Source organism: Schistocerca serialis, chromosome 5 (assembly GCF_023864345.2).
Source record: "Schistocerca serialis cubense isolate TAMUIC-IGC-003099 chromosome 5, iqSchSeri2.2, whole genome shotgun sequence".
Lineage (NCBI taxonomy): Eukaryota > Metazoa > Arthropoda > Insecta > Orthoptera > Acrididae > Schistocerca > Schistocerca serialis.
In genome coordinates, this window is record NC_064642.1 from 365,542,023 (window position 1) to 365,564,520 (window position 22,498).

General features: G+C 40.6%; 1 protein-coding gene across 1 annotated transcript in view; it reads right to left on the reverse strand.

Annotated features, from left to right (window-relative positions):
• LOC126481941 (E3 ubiquitin-protein ligase LRSAM1-like) overlaps positions 1-22,498 on the reverse strand; it is a 191,316-nt gene that overhangs the window by 162,695 nt on the left and 6,123 nt on the right. Inside the window, exon 3 of the mRNA XM_050105900.1 lies at positions 2,595-2,723. Coding sequence (XP_049961857.1) covers positions 2,595-2,723 — 129 coding nt within the window. The remainder of the gene's footprint in view (positions 1-2,594; positions 2,724-22,498) is intronic.

Genomic DNA, 22,498 nt, shown 5'->3' on the forward strand with positions numbered 1-22,498 from the left:
AACAAAGAGATGTCAGGCTTTTATAAGCAGAAAGTGAGAGGTATTTACTGAGGCTGTATTGGATTATTGTATGCAAGTGCAGACACAGGTAAAAGACAGAAGTGTGAGGGCAGCTGATTTATACAAATGCTAAAAAATTCACACTACACAGAACTACAAATTATTTATTTTCATTATTCATTAGTTTAATGCTATTTATTAGTTTTAGGAAGTCCACATTTCATTTTAGTACCATCGTCATCACTCATCATAACTAAACTACTGATAAGCATGGTCTTATGGTAAGCATTGCTGACCCTTGATCACAGGGTTCCGGGTTCAGTGCCCAGCTCGGTTGATTTCCTCCCCTGGAGACTGGGTGTATGGGTGTTGTCTTTATCATCATTCTATCATCATCAATTTGTAAGCCGCTGAATTGGTGTCAAATAAAAAGATTTGCACTAAGCGCCAAACATACCAAATGCGGTCTTCTGACCAATAAAGCCATATGCACATGTCATTTTACTGATATGTGAGCACAGCTGCAGATAACAGATAGTTCCATTATTGCAGTTTTCCTTTGTTGATGTTCCTCCTATAATCTGTTGTGAAGACACTATCCATTCTGACGAACTGTCCTTCTGATTCTCTGCCATCTGACAGAATTACAATGTCATTGGCAAGCCTAAAAGTTTTTATTTCTTTTCTTTGAACTTTAATTCTTTTTTTATTTCTCCATGGTTCTTTTACAGACAGTTCAATATAGGGGTATTGGGGATAGGTTACAATCTTGTTTCATTTCCTTCTTGACTACTGCTTCCTTTTCATGTCCTTTGACTCATATGACTACAGTCAGTTTTCTGTACTAGTTATAGATAGCATTTTCCTCCCTGTATCTTACTCCTGGTGCTCCTTCAAAATTTCAAAGAATGTGTTCCAGTCAGCATCATCAAAAATCTTTCTCAAAATCTACATTATTCTCGAAGTCTGAGGGTATTTTGCTTGTCGCATATGAGTTGCACATCAAATTGAATAATTCCATCATGGATCTCGGAAATTCTGAAAGAGTATCATCAACTCCTGGGTCTTAGTTTCAACTGAGGGTTTTCAGTACACTGTCAAATTCTTCCTGCAGTATCATATCTCACATCTAATCTTCATTCTTTTTCTGTAACATTGTCTTGTAGTTAATTTCTCTTGTATAGTACTTCTTTATATTCCTACTACCTTCTCTGCTTAGTGTCAGAGGTCATGATACCTATACAGGTGCTTCTCTCTTCTCCAAAGATCACTTTACCATTGACTAAGGATGATATTTCCCTTTTCAATAGTCAAGGATTGACTAACATATTTTTTAAAGGAATTTTCAAGTCCATTCTCCTTCATATAAAAATTTCATTGCTACAGTACTGTCACTGTAAGCAGAATATACACCGAAGGAATGTGCATGATCATGACAATTTGTCATATTTTCAAAGGAAATGGATGAACTACCCATGTTTTTCTTTCACGTCTGTCATTAAACTGCCAATTCTTTTTGTATGCGAAAGAAACACTTCTTTTTGAAATATCACTTGACATACACAAGCACATAAAGACATGCAGTATGCATCTATTACTCACTAATACTTTTCAGTTAAAATGCTTCTTAAGGAATTATTTTGGGCTGAGATCAGATTCAACAATGATTGATGGCCCAATATCACTACTTGATTATCAAGGGAGATATATTACCTACTAAGACTGTGGTGTCACCGCCAGACACCACACTTGCTGGGTGGTAGCCTTTAAATCGGCCGCGGTCCGTTAGTATACGTCGGACCCGTGTGTCCCCACTGTCAGTGATTGCAGACCGAGTGCCACCACATGGCAGGTCTAGAGAGACGTACTAGCACTCGCCCCGGTTGTACAGCCGACTTAGCCAGAGATGGACACTGACAACTACGCTCTCATTTGCCGAGACGATAGTAGCATAGCCTTCAGCTACGTCATTTGCTACGACCTAGCAAGGCGCCATAGCATTTGATATTCTTTTATGAAGCATGTACAATCAAGAGCGATGTTCCACAATTGTGGATTAAAGTTAAGTATTCCAAGAGCTTCGTACTTTATTTATTAGACTCAACTTCTTTAACTGTTCCAGACCTCACGCCAGTCTGCGTGAGCTTATAGCGTGCATTTCGGCCTCCTCTAGCTACACGGTGTTGGCTCTTCTGCCAACACTTCAAAGACAAGGCTGAACTTACCTAGTGTTATCAATTCCACAAGACATGCAGTTTCTGGAAGGCTCTGTACATGACTTCCTTCACTTGATCAAGTAATGGTATGATTTCCGCTACCTCATTTGACAAGAAAAAAAAAATCTGATATAATACCACTGGGTAAGGCCTATTATCATGAGAGGAGCACAATCCCATAACTAAATAGAAAGAAAGCCTCAGATCCTGAAAGAATCTCTTTCAAGGTTCCACACGGGGGGTTAAGAGAATTTAAAGTTCCCCATCACACAAAACAACACACATGAAACTATAAGTACATGCCAAATGTGCTACTAAAATCATATTAGTTTACATTAAAATAAGTTCAAACTGTTGCTGCCTTTGGTCACTACATACCCTAAGGTTTTGTAGATGCCTTAAGTCATCTGGTAACTTTGAAAGAGAATTGTTATGAAGATCCAGCACTTGCAGAAGTGAAAGGTCAGCCAGATTCCCTCCTCCAGATAGAGATGTCAAATGATTGTCCTAAAAGGAACAAACAAAATACTAAAGCTACAAAACAACATAAATGGAACAGTAAAGAATATTTTCATGGTGCAAACAAATTATACCGATAAACAGATGAGCTGGATTAAACTTCTGCATATAACACAGATGTGCTCTTTCCTATAGCCTGTGTCCCACAAAATTTTTACTATAGTATGAGCTACCTTTTGCATAACGAACTTATTTTAAGCATAATATCAATACTATGAAAGAAATTATGGAGAATGTATTTGTAATTAGGTATGCATTTAGTTTCAGAATCTAGCAAGTTGTAAGATAGCTAACATATGTAAGTTCTTTTAACTGGGTTAAATACTCACATATTTTGTGCACTGCACTTGAATATTTCATTCAACCCAGAAATGAAATTGTTACATACATTTCTTGATTACAGTTTTGTACTAATTAAATTTAATGATGCCTCCTTCCAACATTAGCTCCCTTTGAAGTATTCCCCTAAATAGATTTGTAATGGGGAAATTGATTTTACAATTACACAGTTTGGTTAAGAACTGCCATGTTGTGTTAGTCAGCTATATATTTTTCTTCTTCAACATACTGTAAAGTTAGCTTGGAAATGCAGTATCTGATATTAGCTTTATTATGGAAAAGGTTTTTGTTAGTATTTTTAATATCCAATTAAATACATTAATCCTGTCTGGCTTGATTCTACAGGTACAAAAACCATATGCATTTTCTATTTTCGTTCTTTCTAATACATCAGAAAATGCAATTCTTGAGAACCACTAAAGCATAACACAGAGCCAAGTTTATTTCAGTAAAATATACAGGACATGCAAAACTGAGCTTTCAGTCAATTATCCCTTGCATACTAATCAAAAATTAAGCAACTCTCCACAGTTCATGCAATAAGTTCCTAAGAACTACTTTTTCCCTTAAGAAAAAAGTTTACTCAGTTACCACAGATAAAATTTACGGAGGAAACGATATCCCTATATCTTTAATCATCACAAGTGGCATATTCTTGTGTGTACACAGCTACCTCTAGTTACATGTGTCCACTAAAGACATCAGTTTAATATAAGTTTTGGCTTGGAACTCCTCTGTAAATCCACAAAAGGGAAAGAAAGGCAATTTCTTTTTTGTACACTGTACATAATCATTAACAATAATGATAACTGTTAGCTCTTGCTTGCCATTTCCCAGCATAGTAATCTTAAAATCCTCTGTGTGAGACACTTTGCTTGGTTTATATTTTACATTCCAGAAAATGTTTGCCTCCAATGACAACAAACGGATTGCTTAGGAAACAGTGTCGTCAAGTGCCAAATGCCAGTAATTTGACCATGCTTCACACCTCGCAGAACGATCTATCTGTATCTTTCTTTCATTTCAAATACCATTCCTATAGAAATGATAGTGGGATAAGGCTTTGTGACAATGGTTGAAAATACATTATCGCAAAATGATCCAAATTGGCGTGAGTATTATGTAAGTTTTTGATGCCATCTTCTCCAAATGTGGCCTTGCCAGAAAAAAAGAAAAAGGTGTGTGTGTAGATCATTTCTGTTTCTTGTGTAGTTAGTTATGAACCTGATTATTCAATGCTGAAAATCCTTAGCGAGTTTTCAAAAAGCACACACACATCCATCAACATATGAGTCAGGAAGTGTAATTGTTTTTAGTCCTTTAAATATTTTTCTGCATGGCTTTCTTTGGGAAGTGCTTTCATTATTGTGATAGTCCTTTTTTTGGAGTTTGGAAGTGTTTTGCCATACCTGTATTTCGCAGTAAATCACAGCAGATATAAGCAAACAATAGGTACACGACCACAATTCAATGCTGCAACAGTCCTAGCATTCTTAGCACATAGCAATGTTTACTTAGCACTTTATTCAAAACTTGCCGATGCTTTTCCCTACTTCAGATGTCCATCCATCAATATTGTTAGGATTTTCTGCATAGAGCTTGTGCAATAGTGTTGTTCCATAATTCAGCTCTTTTGCTGCTTCTAACTTTACTATTTTTCCTTTATTTATGATCAAAGTGTTACCCCTAAACCAGTTTCCATCTCAACCCCCCCCCCCCCCCCCACACACACACACACAGTGCATGCCCCCTGAGCCCTGAGACACTAAATAAAAGGTATTTCTTGCCTTCATGACCTTTGTACTATCTGTTATCTACCAGTTGAGCTTGTCACTCTTTGTTCATAGTGCAGTCTGCATGTGTAGAAATGTTGGATCTAAGATCACCAATAAACAACATAATTCTGGCAATAGGTCTTCTCAATCCATTTTTCAAGTATTTATCTTTACACTACTATATCATTAGTTACAGTTTTTTATTTAAATTTTAATATGTCACACATTAATTTTCAGCACATTCCTAGTACATGCCAAGAACATCAGTTTCTTGTTGTATCTGTCATGCTCTATGAAGAACTTGATCAAACCAAAATTTTGTAAAGATTAAAATCTTTGCAGGACATTTTATAAGGAGGCTGACGAGTATTTTGATATGAAAAAATTTGGTAAAAAGTGGTAAGAAGGTAGTTATCAGAGAATGAGAATACTGTGAAGGTTAACACTGGTCAGAAATATTTGTGACTAAATTTTACCATGTATATTCAAGAACAAGAAACAGAAAAATTGAACAGAGGTTGAAATCACATCCAAGGAAAACAAGATTACTCCACAGTCCCAGAAAGCACTTTTGTTGCCGTCACAGCATTGGTCACCATCAATCATCGTTTACATCCTTTCCTGTCCTTTTCATGTAACATATTGATATTATTCCACTTTATTGCTATTGCAATATCTGTATTCCAAATGTCTTTATTCCTGATGTTTTTTCTTAGTATTTCAATACTTTGCAGCAAAATATTCCCAGCAAGAGTATTTTTTTATGTTTAATTTACCCAATATCTAGCATTCAAGTCAACAGAGCACTCTTACCAAACCACTTTACACTTTCTCTTCTCAACATGTGTAGAAATATTAATGGACAGACACAATGCTTTGTTGCAGATTTTTCTATCAATGCAGCATTGTTGCTTCCTACAACAGTTTAAGATTATGAGTGTAACAGTTCTTAGTAACAAGAGCCTCAGCACCCTAAGAATAAAGTTGAGAGATGACTGTAATAAGTATAACCTTTAACTGTGCAACAGAAATGAGGTACATGTCCTCCACAAGTTTCAGAATACTTTTAGATGCCTGAAGGAAAGAACTACTGTTGTGCTTGTCACTCTTGTACACAGCGGAGTGGTATTAGGGAGTAAATACTCATAGATGGGTCACATTTTTTGATGAGCACATGGGCTGTGACTTTAAGGATCTACTCTTCTTTAATAAGTGAAAGTTTTCATACGAATATACTTGTTGGTTGATTGATTTTTTTATTTGGTCCCATTTGATTACACTATGTACAGAGTGTGTACTAGAAATCTAATGACTTGTTCAGCTTAATGTAGTCTTAAAGCATTTACCCTACATATTACAACATAAGGCATTAAGATGGAAATAATGATAGTACTAGAGTATACATTTTTTTCCTCTAACAATATATGGTCCTTAAAGTTATTTACATGACTACCGAGTAGACATACAAAAATATGTGTTTCATACAATATATTCAAATGATAGGGATCACACACAAACACTGGAGAGTCAAGAAACATATCTGAAAGACGCATATACTCCTCTGCACTATAAAATTCTTTTTACATTAAATAACCATTTAGAAGTTTCTGGAATGTCTTTTCATTCATGTTGTCCTATAGACTCTTATGAAGACATTTTACCAGATATTCAGCTGAGTAAAATGGCAAATTTTGAATTAGCCAACAGCTTTCGCAGATGAGAGAAATCACATGGAGAATCTTGCATACTTACTCATTCTAATGAAGAGCGTATATTTGAAAGCTGCTGTATCAAGTTGAGGAACCTAAATGTCATAGTAGTTTCTATTTGTAGAGTACCAGAGAACGCTACAATTGAAGCCTTTCTGGTGAAATTTCATTGCCTGCTTGAAAAGCTCACAGAAGAAAAAAAGATAGCAGCTATTACTAACTTCAGTATTAATATCATAGCTGAAAGCAATGACATGCCCACTGACTTAATAAAAAAACTTTGGCTTCAAAATAAACTTCATGCAACCCACTAGAGTAAATGCACAGTATATTGATAATATTCTAATAAATTGTGTTCGAGACATTTATAAATTTTGTAGAGGTTTAGGAATCTCTGAACACTCTGCATTATTCACTCAAATGCCAAAAATTAACAAAGAAATTTCATGTAACAAAAGCCATGGAAAGGAACTTCAATGAAAGAAATTCAGTTACATTTAGAAATACGTTAAGAGAGGTTGTATGGCTGTACAACAGGTGTATTTTGAGTATTAGTAACTTTAACAATTCTTTATGCAATTTTCCTGAAATATTTAATGAAACTTTTCCACTTAGAACCACATGTAACAAAACGACTAATAAACTTAAATGGGTAACTGAGGGTATAAAAACTTCCAATGCCAGGAAGAGGAAACTCCACAGTGAACTGAAATATAATAAAAACAGACATTTTACTGAGTATGTTCATCATTATAAAGCTATATTTTAAAAAAGTTGTGAAGGCAGCCAAGCAAATGGCAAACATTAAATTCACTGTACAACATAAAACAAAAGCAGTGTGGTACATTGTCAAATCAGGGTTGGGTTTTAAGAGTTAGTAATAATGAAATAATTAGGATTAAAGTAGGTGATAACTTTATTGTAACCTCATATCAAATATCAGTGTGTTTAAATGAATTCTTCAAAAATTTGGGAAAGTCAGATAGTGATATAACAGAGTGTCAGAGTAAAGAAAATCCCTTTGGACTCCACCAAGAAGCTAAGTATCTTACAGATTTTAAAAAAGTCACACTAAAGTATGCGGAAAATGTTACATTATCATTAAAAAAAAATAAACACTCTGCTGGGTGGGAAGGGATTCCCACTAAAGTGATTAAAACAGTGTGTGACGTAATAGCACCTCCCTTAACTAAAATATTCAACCACTCTTTTAAACAGGAATGCTTTCCCAATGTTTTGAAGTATGCCGAAGTCAGACTTCTGTTCAAGTAAAGGTCGAAGGAAGACATAGGAAACTGTTATCCTATTTCTATTACTACAGTCCTGTCAAAAGTGAAAATAACTGCAAACCAGGTCAAAAAATTTTTCATAAAAAATGATATTATCACATATAACCAATTTGGATTTCAATCAGGAAAAAACACCTTGGATGCAGTGAATAACTTTATTGAAAATATATGGAAATCATTGGATCAGAAAAGTAAAGTTGCAGGTATCTTCTGTGAACTTGCAAAAGGATTTGACTCCATGAACCATGACTTGCTTGTCTACAAGTCAGACAAAATGGGATATTAAGGACAATGCTCTAAACTGCCTCACATCATACTTGCACAACAGAAAACAAAGCATACTGGATACCTCAGAAATCTGGTTCTAGTTAAATAGGTTGGATCTGAACACTGCAAAAACCCATATGGTATATTTCAAAACCAAACATTCAAAATTTGGGGAACTGAAAAAACAATATAACAATCAACTTATGAAAGAAGCTGACACAGTCAAATTCCTGGGAGTAAACGCGGACAAAAATGTTAAGTTGGAACACACACATCAACTTCCTATCAAATAAACTATGCAGTTTTGCATTTGCAGTGCAAATACTAGCAGATTCCACTGAATTGAGTACACAAAAAATTGCTTATCATAGTTATGCTGAATCTTATCAGACATGGCAAATTTTTTGGGGAAGGTCAATTTATGTATATTGAATACTGAAACTACAAAATAAAATTGTCAGATACACATGTGCTACACAGTAAACAGTCTTTTTGCCCATTATTGCACAAATTATAATTCCTTACTGTTCGACACCATTTACATTTATGAAATTATGATCTCTCTACACAGCAGACAAAAATTATTTGATAACATGAGAAATAAAAACAGTTTTATGGTACACACATTCCAGTTAATTTTATATGCATGGACTCCACAGTATGTTGGGATGACAATACATAGCAAGTTAATGACAACAACATATTTAATATGAAGGCATAAATTTTAAAAATTAGTCTACAGCAGAGTCTGTGGGAGAAATGCTACTATTCAATATAAGAATTCATAGAGAATGAAATGATAATCTGAGCAAGGGGTAATTAAGGGTTAGGTTTCATTGTATGTGTATATAACAAAATAGTATTATTATTATGCTACTGTTTATTAACATCAACTGTTCTGTGTTTATGCTCAAATTTTACTGCAATTTTGCCATGTCTCCTGTACCTGAATCAAATGATTTAAGATTATGCATTTTATGGGAGACCAAAGGAAAAAAAAAGAGAAGTAAGTGCTGAGGACTCTTTTCAACAGCTGTCAGTCTGTTTGGAATACTTCTCAGCTGATCTTCACTTCTTGTGTCATATGTATGAACGTCTATTTTTTGGTGGTGTTTGGAGAGTAGGAGATGAGCTACTGGTGAAAATACAGATCGTGGGTCATACATGGGTAGATCAGTTGGTAAAGCACTTGCTCGCAAAAGGTGAAGTGCCCGAGTTCAAGTAATGGTCTGGTACACTGTTTTAATCTACTAGGAACTTTCATATCAGCACACATACTGTTCCAGAGTGAAAATTTCGTTCTGGAGCAAAGCTAATGTTTATCTGGAAATCTCTTAATAAATGATTTCCCTTACTATACACTTTGCATATCAGACAACTGGAATTACAAAAACATTATTAATAATAATCTTACTGTTGATAGCTTATTACAGAAACAGGCTCCATCAAACAAACAGCAATTTAGTTGAATTAATATATACACAACAAAAATGGTTAGTTATTGATTTTACAATTAACATATTCTTTTACTACACAGAATCAGTTGGAAATTGATTAGTCGCATATTCTTTGTTTAAACTGAAGTTCTGGAATATCTTGTACAACTAATGACAGTTTTCTAAATAATTTATGTCCTTTGAGCTCAAAGTTGTTAACAGATCTTGATAATCTATGATGTGACTCTCCATAATATAGAATATAAGTCGGTTTATTGTTTCTTGTACAGTGCACCTCTGTTCACTGACAAAAATTGTTAGTAAATACAATTTTATTACTGTAAATTTTTTTGGTCAGTGTGCAGTGTGCTGTACACAAAGACCTAATAATTTCTCTAATGGCTTTCTTCTGCAATAAAAGGATACTGTGTTAATTGCATAGCCCTGGAAGATAACATACGGCATAACATTTTAAAAATAATGATAAGGTGTTCTAACATGTATTACTGGGCATGTAGTTCATTAGACATGTTACCAAATAAATTACTCTAGAGAATATATCACTACTATACCTTACACACTGCCCCATGATAAGTCATCTAACTTGAAAGAAATAATATCACAGGGGTTTTTCTTTTTCATCGACATCAAAATCAATTTGCTGTAATCTGTTGTACCATCAACACAATTTTTCTGACTACTGAGATAATTATATCTGTGCCTGGATGTTGTCATCTGCATATAACATTGTACTAATCTTATAAAGAAGGGCAGGTCATCAATTGCCAGAAATGAAAAAAGGCCTCAACACACATCTCTGTGAAACACTTACAGTGATTTTTATTCTATATACACAGATCTTTCATCAACTACAAAGATAAACTAGCTTATAGTTCTCTAGTTTACAATTTTAACAGTTGTAAGTTGTTGCTTCAATGCAACAAAAATTCAAGTCGGACAGGAGTGATACATTTTTTAAGCACTTAAAAGACGTTACTTACATTACAAATGTGACTTACATGCAAAACCTTTGATGTCAAATACTTTAAGGGTACATTTAATTGGTCAATGGTCTCAATAGTTAATAAATTTTTTCTTAAAGTCATATTGTGCTTCACAACTCTTTTTAAAGGATATCTTCAAATATTTTGTAAAAGCAGGTATTATGGAAACTGGTCTACAGCCTAAAGAAGTCTATTTCATTTTTATGTATCAGGTCCATCCTAGATAATTTATATTCTTTAGTAAAACATCCTGTAGACACTCATTTATGCAATACGTCAAGGAGTGAAAACTACATTACTTTCTTAAGCAAGTTAGAAAATATGTATCACATACACTGTATCTGCTATGTCCGATGATTTGACGTTCCTTTTTTCCAGATTTAGGGTGAAACTAGAAGAAACTTCAGAAAACGTAAACATATTCATATTATGTGATGATCTACAATGGTTTTCTACTTTCAGGAAACATTCCTCACACACAAATAAAGAAAAGATGTTATGTGGATATGTGTTAGAGCTCATTTTAGTTTTGTCAGTATGTACTGTACTTCCTCGATTCACCACCAGTTGGCCCAATTGAAGGAAGGTAATGTTGACTTCGGTGCTTGTGTTGACTCATTACTCTACAGTACTAGCATCAAGCACATCAGTACACAGCATCAACAGGTTGTGTTCATCACAAACATGGTTTTGCAGTAAGTGCAATGTTTACAAATGCGGAGTTGGCAGATGCCCATTTGATGTATGGACTAGCACGGGGCAATAGCCGTGGTGCGGTACGTTTGTATTGAGACAGATTTCCAGAACGAAGGTCTCCCGACGGGAAGATGTTCGAAGCAATTGATCGGCGTCTTAGGGAGCACGGAACATTCCAGCCTATGACTCGCGACTGGGGAAGACCTAGAATGATGAAGACACCTGCAATGGATGAGGCAATTCTTCGTGCAGTTGACGATAACCCTAATGTCAGCGTCAGAGAAGTTGCTGCTGTACAAGGTAACATTGACCACGTCACTGTATGGAGAGTGCTACGGGAGAACCAGTTGATTCCATACCATATACAGCATGTGCAGGCACTATCAGCAGCTGATTGGCCTCCACGGGTACACTTCTGCGAATGGTTCATCCAACAATGTGTCAATCCTCAATTCAGTGCAAATGTTTTCTTTACGGATGAGGCTTCATTACAACATGATCAAATTGTAAATTTTCACAATCAACATGTGTGGGCTGACGAGAATCCGCACGCAATTGTGCAATCGCATCATCAACACAGATTTTCTGTGAACGTTTGGGAAGGCATTGTTGGTGATGTCTTGACTGGGCCCCATGTTCTTCCACCTACGCTCAATGGAGCACGTTGTCATGATTTCAAATGGCATACTCTACCTGTGCTGCTAGAACATGTGCCTTTACAAGTACGACACAACATGTGGTTCATGCACGATGGAGCTCCTGCACATTTCAGTCGAAGTGTTCTTATGCTTCTCAACAACAGATTCGGTGACCGATGGATTGGTAGAGGCGGACCAATTTCATGGCCTCCGCACTCTCCTGACATCAACCCTCTTGACTTTCATGTATGGGGGCATTTGAAAGCTCTTGTCTATGCAACCCCGGTACCAAATGTAGAGACTCTTCGTGCTCGTATTGTGGACGGCTGTGATACAATACACCATTCTCCAGGGCTGCATCAGCGCATGAGGGATTCCATGCGACGGAGGGTGGATGCATGTATCCTCGCTAACGGAGGACATTTTGAACATTTCCTGTAACAAAGTGTTTGAAGTCACGCTGGTACGTTCTGTTGCTGTGTGTTTCCATTCCATGATTAATGTGATTTGAAGAGAAGTAATAAAATGAGCTCTAACATGGAAAGTAAGCGTTTCCGGACACATGTCCACATAACATATTTTCTTTCTTTGTGTGTGAGGAATGTTTCCTGAAAAACGTTGGTACGTTGATAGAAACAATAACAAACACAAACACACACACACACACACAAATTTCAAGCTTTCGCAACCTATGGTCGCTTCATCAGGAAAGAGGGAAGGAGAGGGAAAGACGAAAGGATGTGGGTTTTAAGGGAGAGGGTAATGAGTCATTCCAATCCCAGGAGCGGAAAGACTTACCTTGGGGGGAAAAATGGGCAGGTATTCACTCGCGAACACACACACATATCCATCCGCACATATACATATATGTCTGCTTGTGTCTGTATGCTTGAAATTTTTGTGTGTGTGTGTGTGTGTGTGTGTGTGTGTGTGTGTGTGTGTGTGTGTGTGTGTGTGTGTGTGTGTGTTTTATTGTCTCTATCAACGTACCAACGCTTTCGTTTGGTAAGTTACAGAATCTTTGTTTTTTTTTATATATATATATGAGGAGAAACATTGGTACTGTCACTGTCATTTCTTGAATCTTTGACAATACCATTTATTAACTTCCACATATCTATTGCACAGGAACTCTCCATATTACTGCAATATGTACATTTCCTCCCACGGTGGCATTTATAATAATTCTGCATCTAATGTAAGCTACTTTGTAGTCTACTGGATGATCATTTTACGAAGCTTTTTATCTTTCTTACTTAGAGCAATTCTCCAACCATGAGCTGACTCTTCTAGTTCATTCTTGTAAACCTCGATCGTTTTGTTACTGATTGTAATGAACAAATTTTGCGGCATACTATAGCCTGACTGTGTCTAGTTCCACAGGTCTGTGACATTTCTTCCACACAAGCACCATGTTTTATGAAACCTGTAGCTTTCAGTCCAAACTCATAACAAAGTTTTGACAATTCCTTTGCTCTGCCTGTCTGAATACATGTCAGTCTTAATTATGTTAGTATTGGGAACCCAATGCTTTGTTTTGTGTATGGCATGATACTTTTCCCACATCACTGTTAGTGCAGAAATACAATTTTCTGTGGCATATCACTTTTTACACTTTTAGTTTGTCAAATAACCAGTGGTCACAGAAAATAATTTCTTACGGGGCATATCATCTTGTCAGACAATTCAATACACTATATCTGATGACTCAACACTGAGACTGTTGCTACAACAGTGCACTTATCTATGGAATCTTAGGTCGCTAATTTTTTTGGCCTAATATACTGGCAGACACGCCGACATTTTGAACTTACAGAATGTTCTGGTATGCACTGTATCAGCTGTTCCAGCTTACTGCTATAGTAACGCAAGGCTGTTAGGTTCTGGTTCAGTATGCCCAACTTGTTACTTTCCATACCTTAACAACATGTTTCCACTGTCACATCATGACCACACACACACACACACACACACACACACACACAAAAGACAAGGAAACCATAGAAACTTAATATGTATATTGTGTTAGTGAATTTTTGGAGTGTTTACCTATTACTTGTACATGTGTTTCAATTTCCCTCACACTGCGCATTAACTTCAATACTTCCTCACTTTTTCACTGCATTTGCAACAACTAGATTGTCTGGATTTGATCAGGGTCTGCACACACGTGTGTGTGTTTGGGGGGGGGGGGGGGGAGAGTTGCACCGGATGTACAAAACATCTTTTGCAGCTTCTTTTCTGCATACACCAATTCATTCATGCAGCATGTTGCTTAAACCCCATCATGAAGGAGAGTTTTCAGGAATGTGGAACAAGTCAAATTATATATCAACAGGTCCAAGTAACTACTGCTGGCTACATCTGAGAAATGTACTAACAACAATTATGACTAATTTTACTCTACCCCTGCGCTTTACATGTGTGTATTAGGATGACAACAGCTACTTCGAAAAAACCACTGCTCTTCTCCCTACACATTCAGCTGCTGTTTTTACCTAATACTTTACACATACCCCTTTCTGCTGTCTATATAATATGCCAAGATCTGTTCCATATAAATATTAGAGTGGCTACTGATGTGGTCTTGTACACTGTTTCTGAAGATTTTTCAATTTCTTGCCTGATGTCTACTGGCAACCTGCTCTAGACTTTTGTACATACAGCAGTATAAAACTCCATTCTGAGCCATGGAGAGATGCATGCTCTACACGGGATGGAAAGGACACATTGCTGCTCACCATATAGAGAAGATGCTCCGTGTTGTAGATAGGCAAACCAAAAAGACTGCTAAACATGTGAGCTTTCAGCTAAAAGCCTTCTTCCACAGTAGACTACACATACAGTTTCGGGCAAGCACAACTCACAGAGACAAGAAGACTGTCTCTGCCCACAGAGGAAAGACTATGAGCAATTGCACATGATGGGAGAAGTAAACTGGGTGGCAGGGGTGAGGAAGAAGCTGGGGCTGGGGCAGGGATGGGGTAGGGGTAGGGTGGGGGTGGGGGTGGGGGTAGGGGACCATAAAGTGCAGAGTGGAGGGAAAGGAGGAAAGTAGATTGGTTAGTTGCTTGGTTGGTTAACTTGGGGGGAGGCGACCAAACAGCGAGGTCATTGGTCCATTATCAACGATTATACAAATCAAGGATGGACCAATACAAACATCACAGTCCAGTCAAGGGGAAGGGATAACGTGCAAACAAAAGAGGGAAAATGGACGTCAAGGCAGCAGGAAGAAGAAAGAGCAGGGGACAAGTGGAAACTGGGAGAGCAGGGGTGCCCCAGAAATGCTATGCATGGTGGGGAACCACCGCTGCCACCGAATGCTCCTGACACCCACCCCGTACCATATCATACCATTATCACAAATCAATTGGGACAACACCATGGGATTAAGACAAAAAAAGGGGGAACCACAACAGACCAAACAAAATGTAGGGAAAAAAGGCAGGAAGAACCTGGTCAGTGTGAAGGCAAAATCAAGGCTTCCATAACCAATGCCTATGCTAAGTGAGGGATTCAAATTCAAGAAAAAAATTCAAGGAATTACACCTGAGAGTACCAACTACTTTCGCGAAAAAAACCAAGGACAGACATAACCATGTGTGGGTCGTCCGCAAACACCCAAGACAACGAATGTGGGAGGGCATGCTTAATATGAAAGGCCAAAAGTCAGGGTTTGTCCACAAAATATCTGTCACCATTAGTGCAGCCTCACAACTATACATGGGTGCTGACTCACTGCAGGCTAAAAATCTGTGGGTCAACCTAGTATCGTCAATATGAAGACTGAAGAGGCTAGTAGATTACTACCAGGAGAGGCAGAGATCAGCAAATTAATTACCCAGGATACCTACGTGGCCAGGAACCCAAAGGAAGTTGACAGAAGAATCAGCATCACCAAGTTCATATGAGAAAGTCGTGGATGGTAGAGATAAGGGATGGCAGCAAAAACACCGAGCAATAGCCTGAAGGCCACTCATGAAGTACGTACATAACAAAACTTGGGTGAGGGAGAGCCGTTTAATTAGAAAGGGCCCAACAGATCACCATCAATTCCGCAATAAACATCCCACATGTGGCACGCAAGAGATTGTGTCCCTGCCACAGAAGATCCCACTTGATCAGTGCCATCGGTGTAAGAAAACAGTGCAATCCTGAAATTCCAGTAACAGCATTCAGAACAAACAATGGAACGTCATTCGAGCAATGGAGGCTTTCAGATCCCAGATGATCTCCATCCAAATCTGTGGCCATGCAACACAGAAGGCAACACTTCCGGAAGGCGTTCGATACAGCCTGTCGCCTGATAAACAAAGTAAGAGCCTACGGAATATCAGACCAGCTGTGTGGCTGGATTGAAGAGTTTTTAGCAAACAGAACACAGCATGTTGTTATCAATGGAGAGACGTCTACAGACGTTAAAGTAACCTCTGGCGTGGCGCAGGGGAGTGTTATGGGACCATTGCTTTTCACAATATATATAAATGATCTAGTAGATAGTGTCGGAAGTCCCATGCGGCTTTTCGCGGATGATGCCGTAGTATACAGAGAAGTTGCAGCATTAGAAAATTGTAGCGAAATGCAGGAAGATCTGCAGCAGATAGGCACTTGGTGCAGGGAGTGGCAACTGACCCTTAACATAGACAAGTGTAATGTATTGCGAATACATAGAAAGAAGGATCCTTTATTGTATGATTATATTATAGCGGAACAAACACTGGTAGCAGTTACTTCTGTAAAATATCTGGGAGTATGCGTGCGGAACGATTTGAAGTGGAATGATCATATAAAATTAATTGTTGGTAAGGCGGGTACCAGGTTGAGATTCATTGGGAGAGTCCTTGAAAATGTAGTCCATCAACAAAGGAGGTGGCTTACAAAACACTCGTTCGACCTATACTTGAGTATTGCTCATCAGTGTGGGGTCCGTACCAGACCGGGTTGACGGAGGAGATAGAGAAGATCCAAAGAAGAGCGGCGCGTTTCGTCACAGGGTTATTTGGTAACCGTGATAGCGTTACGGAGATGTTTAACAAACTCAAGTGGCAGACTCTGCAAGAGAGGCGCTCTGCATCGCGGTGTAGCTTGCTGTCCAGGTTTCGAGAGGGTGCGTTTCTGGATGAGGTATCGAATATATTGCTTCCCCCTACTTATACCTCCCGAGGAGATCACGAATGTAAAATTAGAGAGATTAGAGCGCGCACGGAGGCTTTCAGACAGTCGTTCTTCCCGCGAACCATACGCGACTGGAACAGGAAAGGGAGGCAATGATAGTGGCACGTAAAGTGCCCTCCGCCACACACCGTTGGGTGGCTTGCGGAGTATAAATGTAGATGTAGATGTAGAAGGGGGAGGGGCAGGGAAGGTTGGTTGTTTGGTTGGTTTGGCGTATAAAGGGACCAAACTACAGGGTCATCAGTCCCTTTTTGCTGACACAAGCAAGGCTCCAGGTACAAAAACACCTAACACCACACCTAAAAAGAAAACAAATGGAATGAACGAAAAATGGGAAAAACATACACCACACAGAAAAGTAGAAGAAGGTATTAAAACCATAGAGCAGATAGTCTGGGTTAGCTGATCACAATAATAAAAGAGGATTAGCCAGCCACTCTGCAACACATTAAAATGTCCACCCCAAAAAGACAAGGCAAGATGAACACATTTAGGGAAAAGATGACCACCAAGACAAATAAATGCAAAGAAAGTGCACCAGAGTTAAAATGGAGGGAGGGTGGCGACCTCAGAGAGAAGGCTAAATGCCCGACCTCAGATGGTACAATCTGCTGTTAAGGCATTGTCACCCAAGACCAAAGGTAGGGTGCAGGGAAGGTTAAAAGTCCGCCGAAGAGCGGCTAAAAGTGGGCAGTCCAGCAAGATGTGGACAACAGTCATATGTGAGCCACAGTGACAGCAAGGTGGGTCCTCACGACAGAGGAGTTAGCCAGGTGTTAGCCACGTATGACCAAAGCAGTGCCGGCAGAGAACCACAGAGTCTCTCATGGAGGTCTTCTTAATGGCACACAGTTTGTCGTGTGTACTGAGATTATGCCATTCCGTCTCCCAAAGCTGAAAGACCTTGCGGCATAATAATGATCACAGTTCATGTACAGGGATGCCGATCTCCAGAAGAGGTTTCCGTGTAGCGCGTCGGCAAGTTCATTTCCTGGGATTCCAATGTGGCCTGGGGTCCACACAAACACCACAAAATGACTGGACTGTTCCAGGGCATAGATGGTCGCTACCAAAGGATGGAGGGGGTAGCAGTAGTTGATAGCTTGTAGACTGCTGAAAGAGTCAGTACAGAGGAGGAACAACTTGCCAGGGCATAAGAGGATCCACTCAAGAGCATGAGAAATTGCCGCCAGCTCTGCAGTGAAAACACTGCAGCCATCTGGCAATGAGTGCTATTCAACATGTTCTCCATGAAGATACACAAAGATAACGTGACCATCAGCCATCGAGTCGTCAGTGTAAACCACTTCACGGTCCCGGTACATGTCAAGAATCGAGAGGAAGTGATAGTGGAGAGCCGCAGGGTTAGCAAAGTCCTTAGCACCATGTGGAAGGTCCAGGCGAAGCTTCAGTCTAGGTGTGCACCATGGAGGTGTATGTGATTGGACCTCGAGTATAGGTGGTAAAGGCAAGTACTTCATTTTAGACAGAAGAGATCGGACACAAAACCGCAATCTTAAGCCCTGACCTGGGCCTCCGTTGCGCGAGATGAACCACTGTGGATGGGAAAAGGAGATGGTAATTTGGATACTCAGGAACACTACGAATGTGTGCAACATAACTCACGAGCAGTTGTGCATGCCTAACCTTCAATGGAGGGAATCTGGCCTCCACCAGGACACTGGTCACCAGACTCATCCTAAAAGCTCCTGTTGCCAGTCAAATACCACAGTGGTACACTAGGTCGAGTAAACACATTGCAGAGGGCACCGTCGAATGATAAACAACACTCCCATAGTCAAGGTGGGATTGAACAAGGGCTCTGTAGAGCTGAAGCAGCATAGAGCGATCTGAACCCCAGCTGGTGTTGCTCAGGCAGCAGAGAGCATTGAAGTGCTGCCTGCACTTCCACTTCAGCTGAAGAAGATGAGGAAGCCACGTCAATCGGGCATCGAAAACCAGTCCTAAGAATCAATATGTCTCCACTATGATGAGTGGAACGTCATTAAGGTAAGTTTCTGGTTATGGATGAAAGGTACGATGCCGACAGAAGTGCACGACACACGACTTCACGGCTGAAAGATGGAAGCCACGGGCTAGAGCCCCATGACTTCGCCTTGTGGATGGCTCCCTGTAGGCGCTACTTGGCAACGCCAGTACTGGAGGAGCAGTACAAAATGCGGAAGTTGTCTGCATACAGAGAAAGTGAGACCAATGGCCCAACAGCTGCTGTTACACCGTTGATGGCCACTAAAAATAGAGATACACTCAATACAGAGCCCTGCGGGATCCCATTCTCCTGGATAGGGGGTGAACTATGGGAGGCACCGACTTGGACACACAAAGTATGGAGTGATAGGAAACATGGATAAAAATTTGAAGTGGCCCCCGCAGACCCCACTCATATAATGTGGCATGGATATGTCATCACCAGGCCGTGTCGTAAGCTTTCCGTAAATAAAAAAAGACGGGAACTAGGTGTTGGCGTATGGAAAAGGCTGTTCGGATGGCAGACTCTAGGGAAACTAGAGTATCAATGGTAGAGCAACCCTGGTGAAACTGTCTTGGCATGGAGGCAGTAGGCTACGTGACTCCAGTACCTAACACAACCGGCGACTTACCATATGTTCTAACAGCTTAGAAAGAACGTTGGTGAGGCTGGTGGGCCGATAGCTATCCACATCAATAATGTTTATACCAGGTTTGAGCACTGCAATGATGGTGCTCTACCACCACTGTGATGGAAAGACGCTATCACACCAGATCCGGTTGAAGATGAAAAGGAAATGTCGCTTGCAGTCAGACGAGAGATGTTTGATCATCTGACTGTTGATCTGATCTGGCCCAGGAGCTGTGTCGGTGCAATGTGCTAGGACACTGAGGATCTCCCACTCTGTAAATGGAGCATTATTGGGTTCACTGTGATGTTCCTTTCAATCCGCTGTTTGAGGGTGCGAAATGCTAGGGGATAATTCCCAGACACAGAGGCTCAAGCATAGAGCTCAGCAATTGCATTTGTGTTGGTAGATAACACACCATTGATGTTAATGCCAGGGGCACCTGTTGGGGTCTGGTATCCAAAAAGACATCTGATCTTCTTCTAGACTTGGGAAGGTGACGTATGGCACCTAATGGTCGAGACGTACCTCTCCCAACACTCCTGTTTCCATCTTTTCACAAGCTGGCAAACGTGGGCACGGAGCCGTTTAAAAACTACTACGTGATCTAGAAAAGGGTGCCACTTATGTCACTGTAGAGCTCGCCCACACTCTTTAATGGCCTCAGCGATTTCCAGCGACCACCAAGATACTGGCTTTTGCTGGGGGCACCTAATAAACAAGGGATCTTGTTTTCTGCCACAGAAATGATTGTTCTAGTGACCTGCTCAACTACCACATCGATGGTACCATGAGGGAGAGATTCAATGGTGACAGTAGAGGTGAAAGCGTCCCAGTCTGCCTTGTTTAAAGCTCATCTTGGTAGGTGTCCAGGGGAATATTGCTGGGGGAGTGACAGGAAGATGGGAAAGTGGTCACTACCACACACGTCATCCGTGGGCTCTCCAATGGACAGATGGGAGAAGTCCTGGGCTGTAGAGGGATAAATCAATGGCTGAGTACGTGCCATGAGCCACACTGAAATGTGCGGGGGCCCCAGTATTTCAGAGGCAGAGGTCCAGTTGAGATGGGAAAGTTCTGACACCTTCACCTCAGCCAGTAAGAACAGTGCCATCCCACAAGGGGTTATGAGCATTAAAATTTCTCGAAAGTAGGAAAGGTTTAGGGAGTTGATCAATCAGTGCAGGCAATGCGTTCAGGGGTACTGCACCATCTGGAGGAAGACATATTTCCTCCGTTGTCCTTATGCTGACAGCCACAGCTTCAAGAGAGGTTTGAAGGGGCACAGGTTCACTGAACACTGAGCTCAGGACATAGACACAAACTCCACTCTATTATAGTTACTACAGTTCTTGTAATATCCCCTATAGCCGCAAAGGGCAGGGGTCCGCATTGCCAGGAACCAGGTTTCCTGTAGGGCAATGCAGAAAGCAGGTGTAAAGCTTAACAGTTGCCGTAGCTCAGCCAGGTGATGGAAAAAACCGCAGCAATTCCATTGGAGGATGACGTTATCGTGAGGCTGGGAAGGCACGAAGCATGCAAGGAGGCAGGTTCCACCTCAGGGTCACCTGCTGCCACCAATTGAATATTTGTATCCATTCCTATTGTGGATGAGGCATCAGTGAGATCCAGGGCCTCAGGGGATGCTGAGATCTCCACCTCATCCACAGGTGCAGAACTGGTAGGGAGTGGTGGTGTTGGGGCCACCGGAGGGTCCTTTTTCTTAGCAGACTTTGTTTGCTTATCCTCTCGCTTCTCTTTAGCGGCTTGCTGGGAGGACTTGACCGAAGTAGCTTCAGGCAAAGAGGAAGACCGTGAAGCTCTTCGTCCAGCAGCTTTTGGCTCCTAGTGTCCGCTGTGGCATTAGTGGAGACCTTGGGAGAGAGGGTCCCAAGGGACCCCTTGCACATGAGGGGAGCCAGAGGCAGCTGTTGCTTCTCCAGCTGTGGGGAGGGGACTGATGTCCCCTGTGTTTGGTGGGGCCTTGCTGCCAGAGTAGGTACTTCGAGAGGAACAGAAGGAGATTTTCCCCCTACCACCAAGGGGGCAGATGTGTTGTGGAGGCCCGGAGGGCCCATTGTTCATGGTACAGTGTGTGGTACGACTGGTTCTTGTGATGGCGATGGTAGTGTAACTGCAGCATACGTGGAAGTCAACCAAATGGAGTGTAATCTTTCAAGTTAACTGGTACAGTGTCTTGTACTCCACGATTTTCCACTCCTTTTGGAGTACTGTGCAGTCTGGCAAGCAGGGGAAATACTGCTCTCCGCAGCTGATACAAGTGGGAGGAGGTGCACAGGGAGTATCTGGATGCAGTGGACGTCCGCAGTCTCGACGTGTGGCATTGCAAGGGCAGCGGGAGGACGTGCCCGAATTTTCAGCATTTAAAGCACTGCATAGGGGGAAGGAGGTATGGTTTACCGTCACAGTGGTAAACCATCACCTTGACCTTTCAGGCAATGAATCACCCTTAAAGGCCAAGATGAAGGCACCGGTAGCAACCCTGTTGTCTTTGGGTCCCCTGTAAACGTGCCGGACGAATTGAACACCTCGCCATTCTAGATTGGCACGGAGCTCGTCATTAGACTGTTAGAGGAGGTCACAATGGAAAATAATCCGCTGGACCATGTTGAGGCTTTTATGGGGAGTAACGGAAACAGCCGGTCACAAGTGAGTAACGCCCAGGATTGGGCTGGGGATGCTGTCTGAATCAAGACTGCACTGTTTCTCATATTGGACAGCGCTGTCACTTCCCCAAACTTACCCTCAAGATGTTCAACAAAAAACTGAGGCTTCATAGGGAGAAAGGAGCCC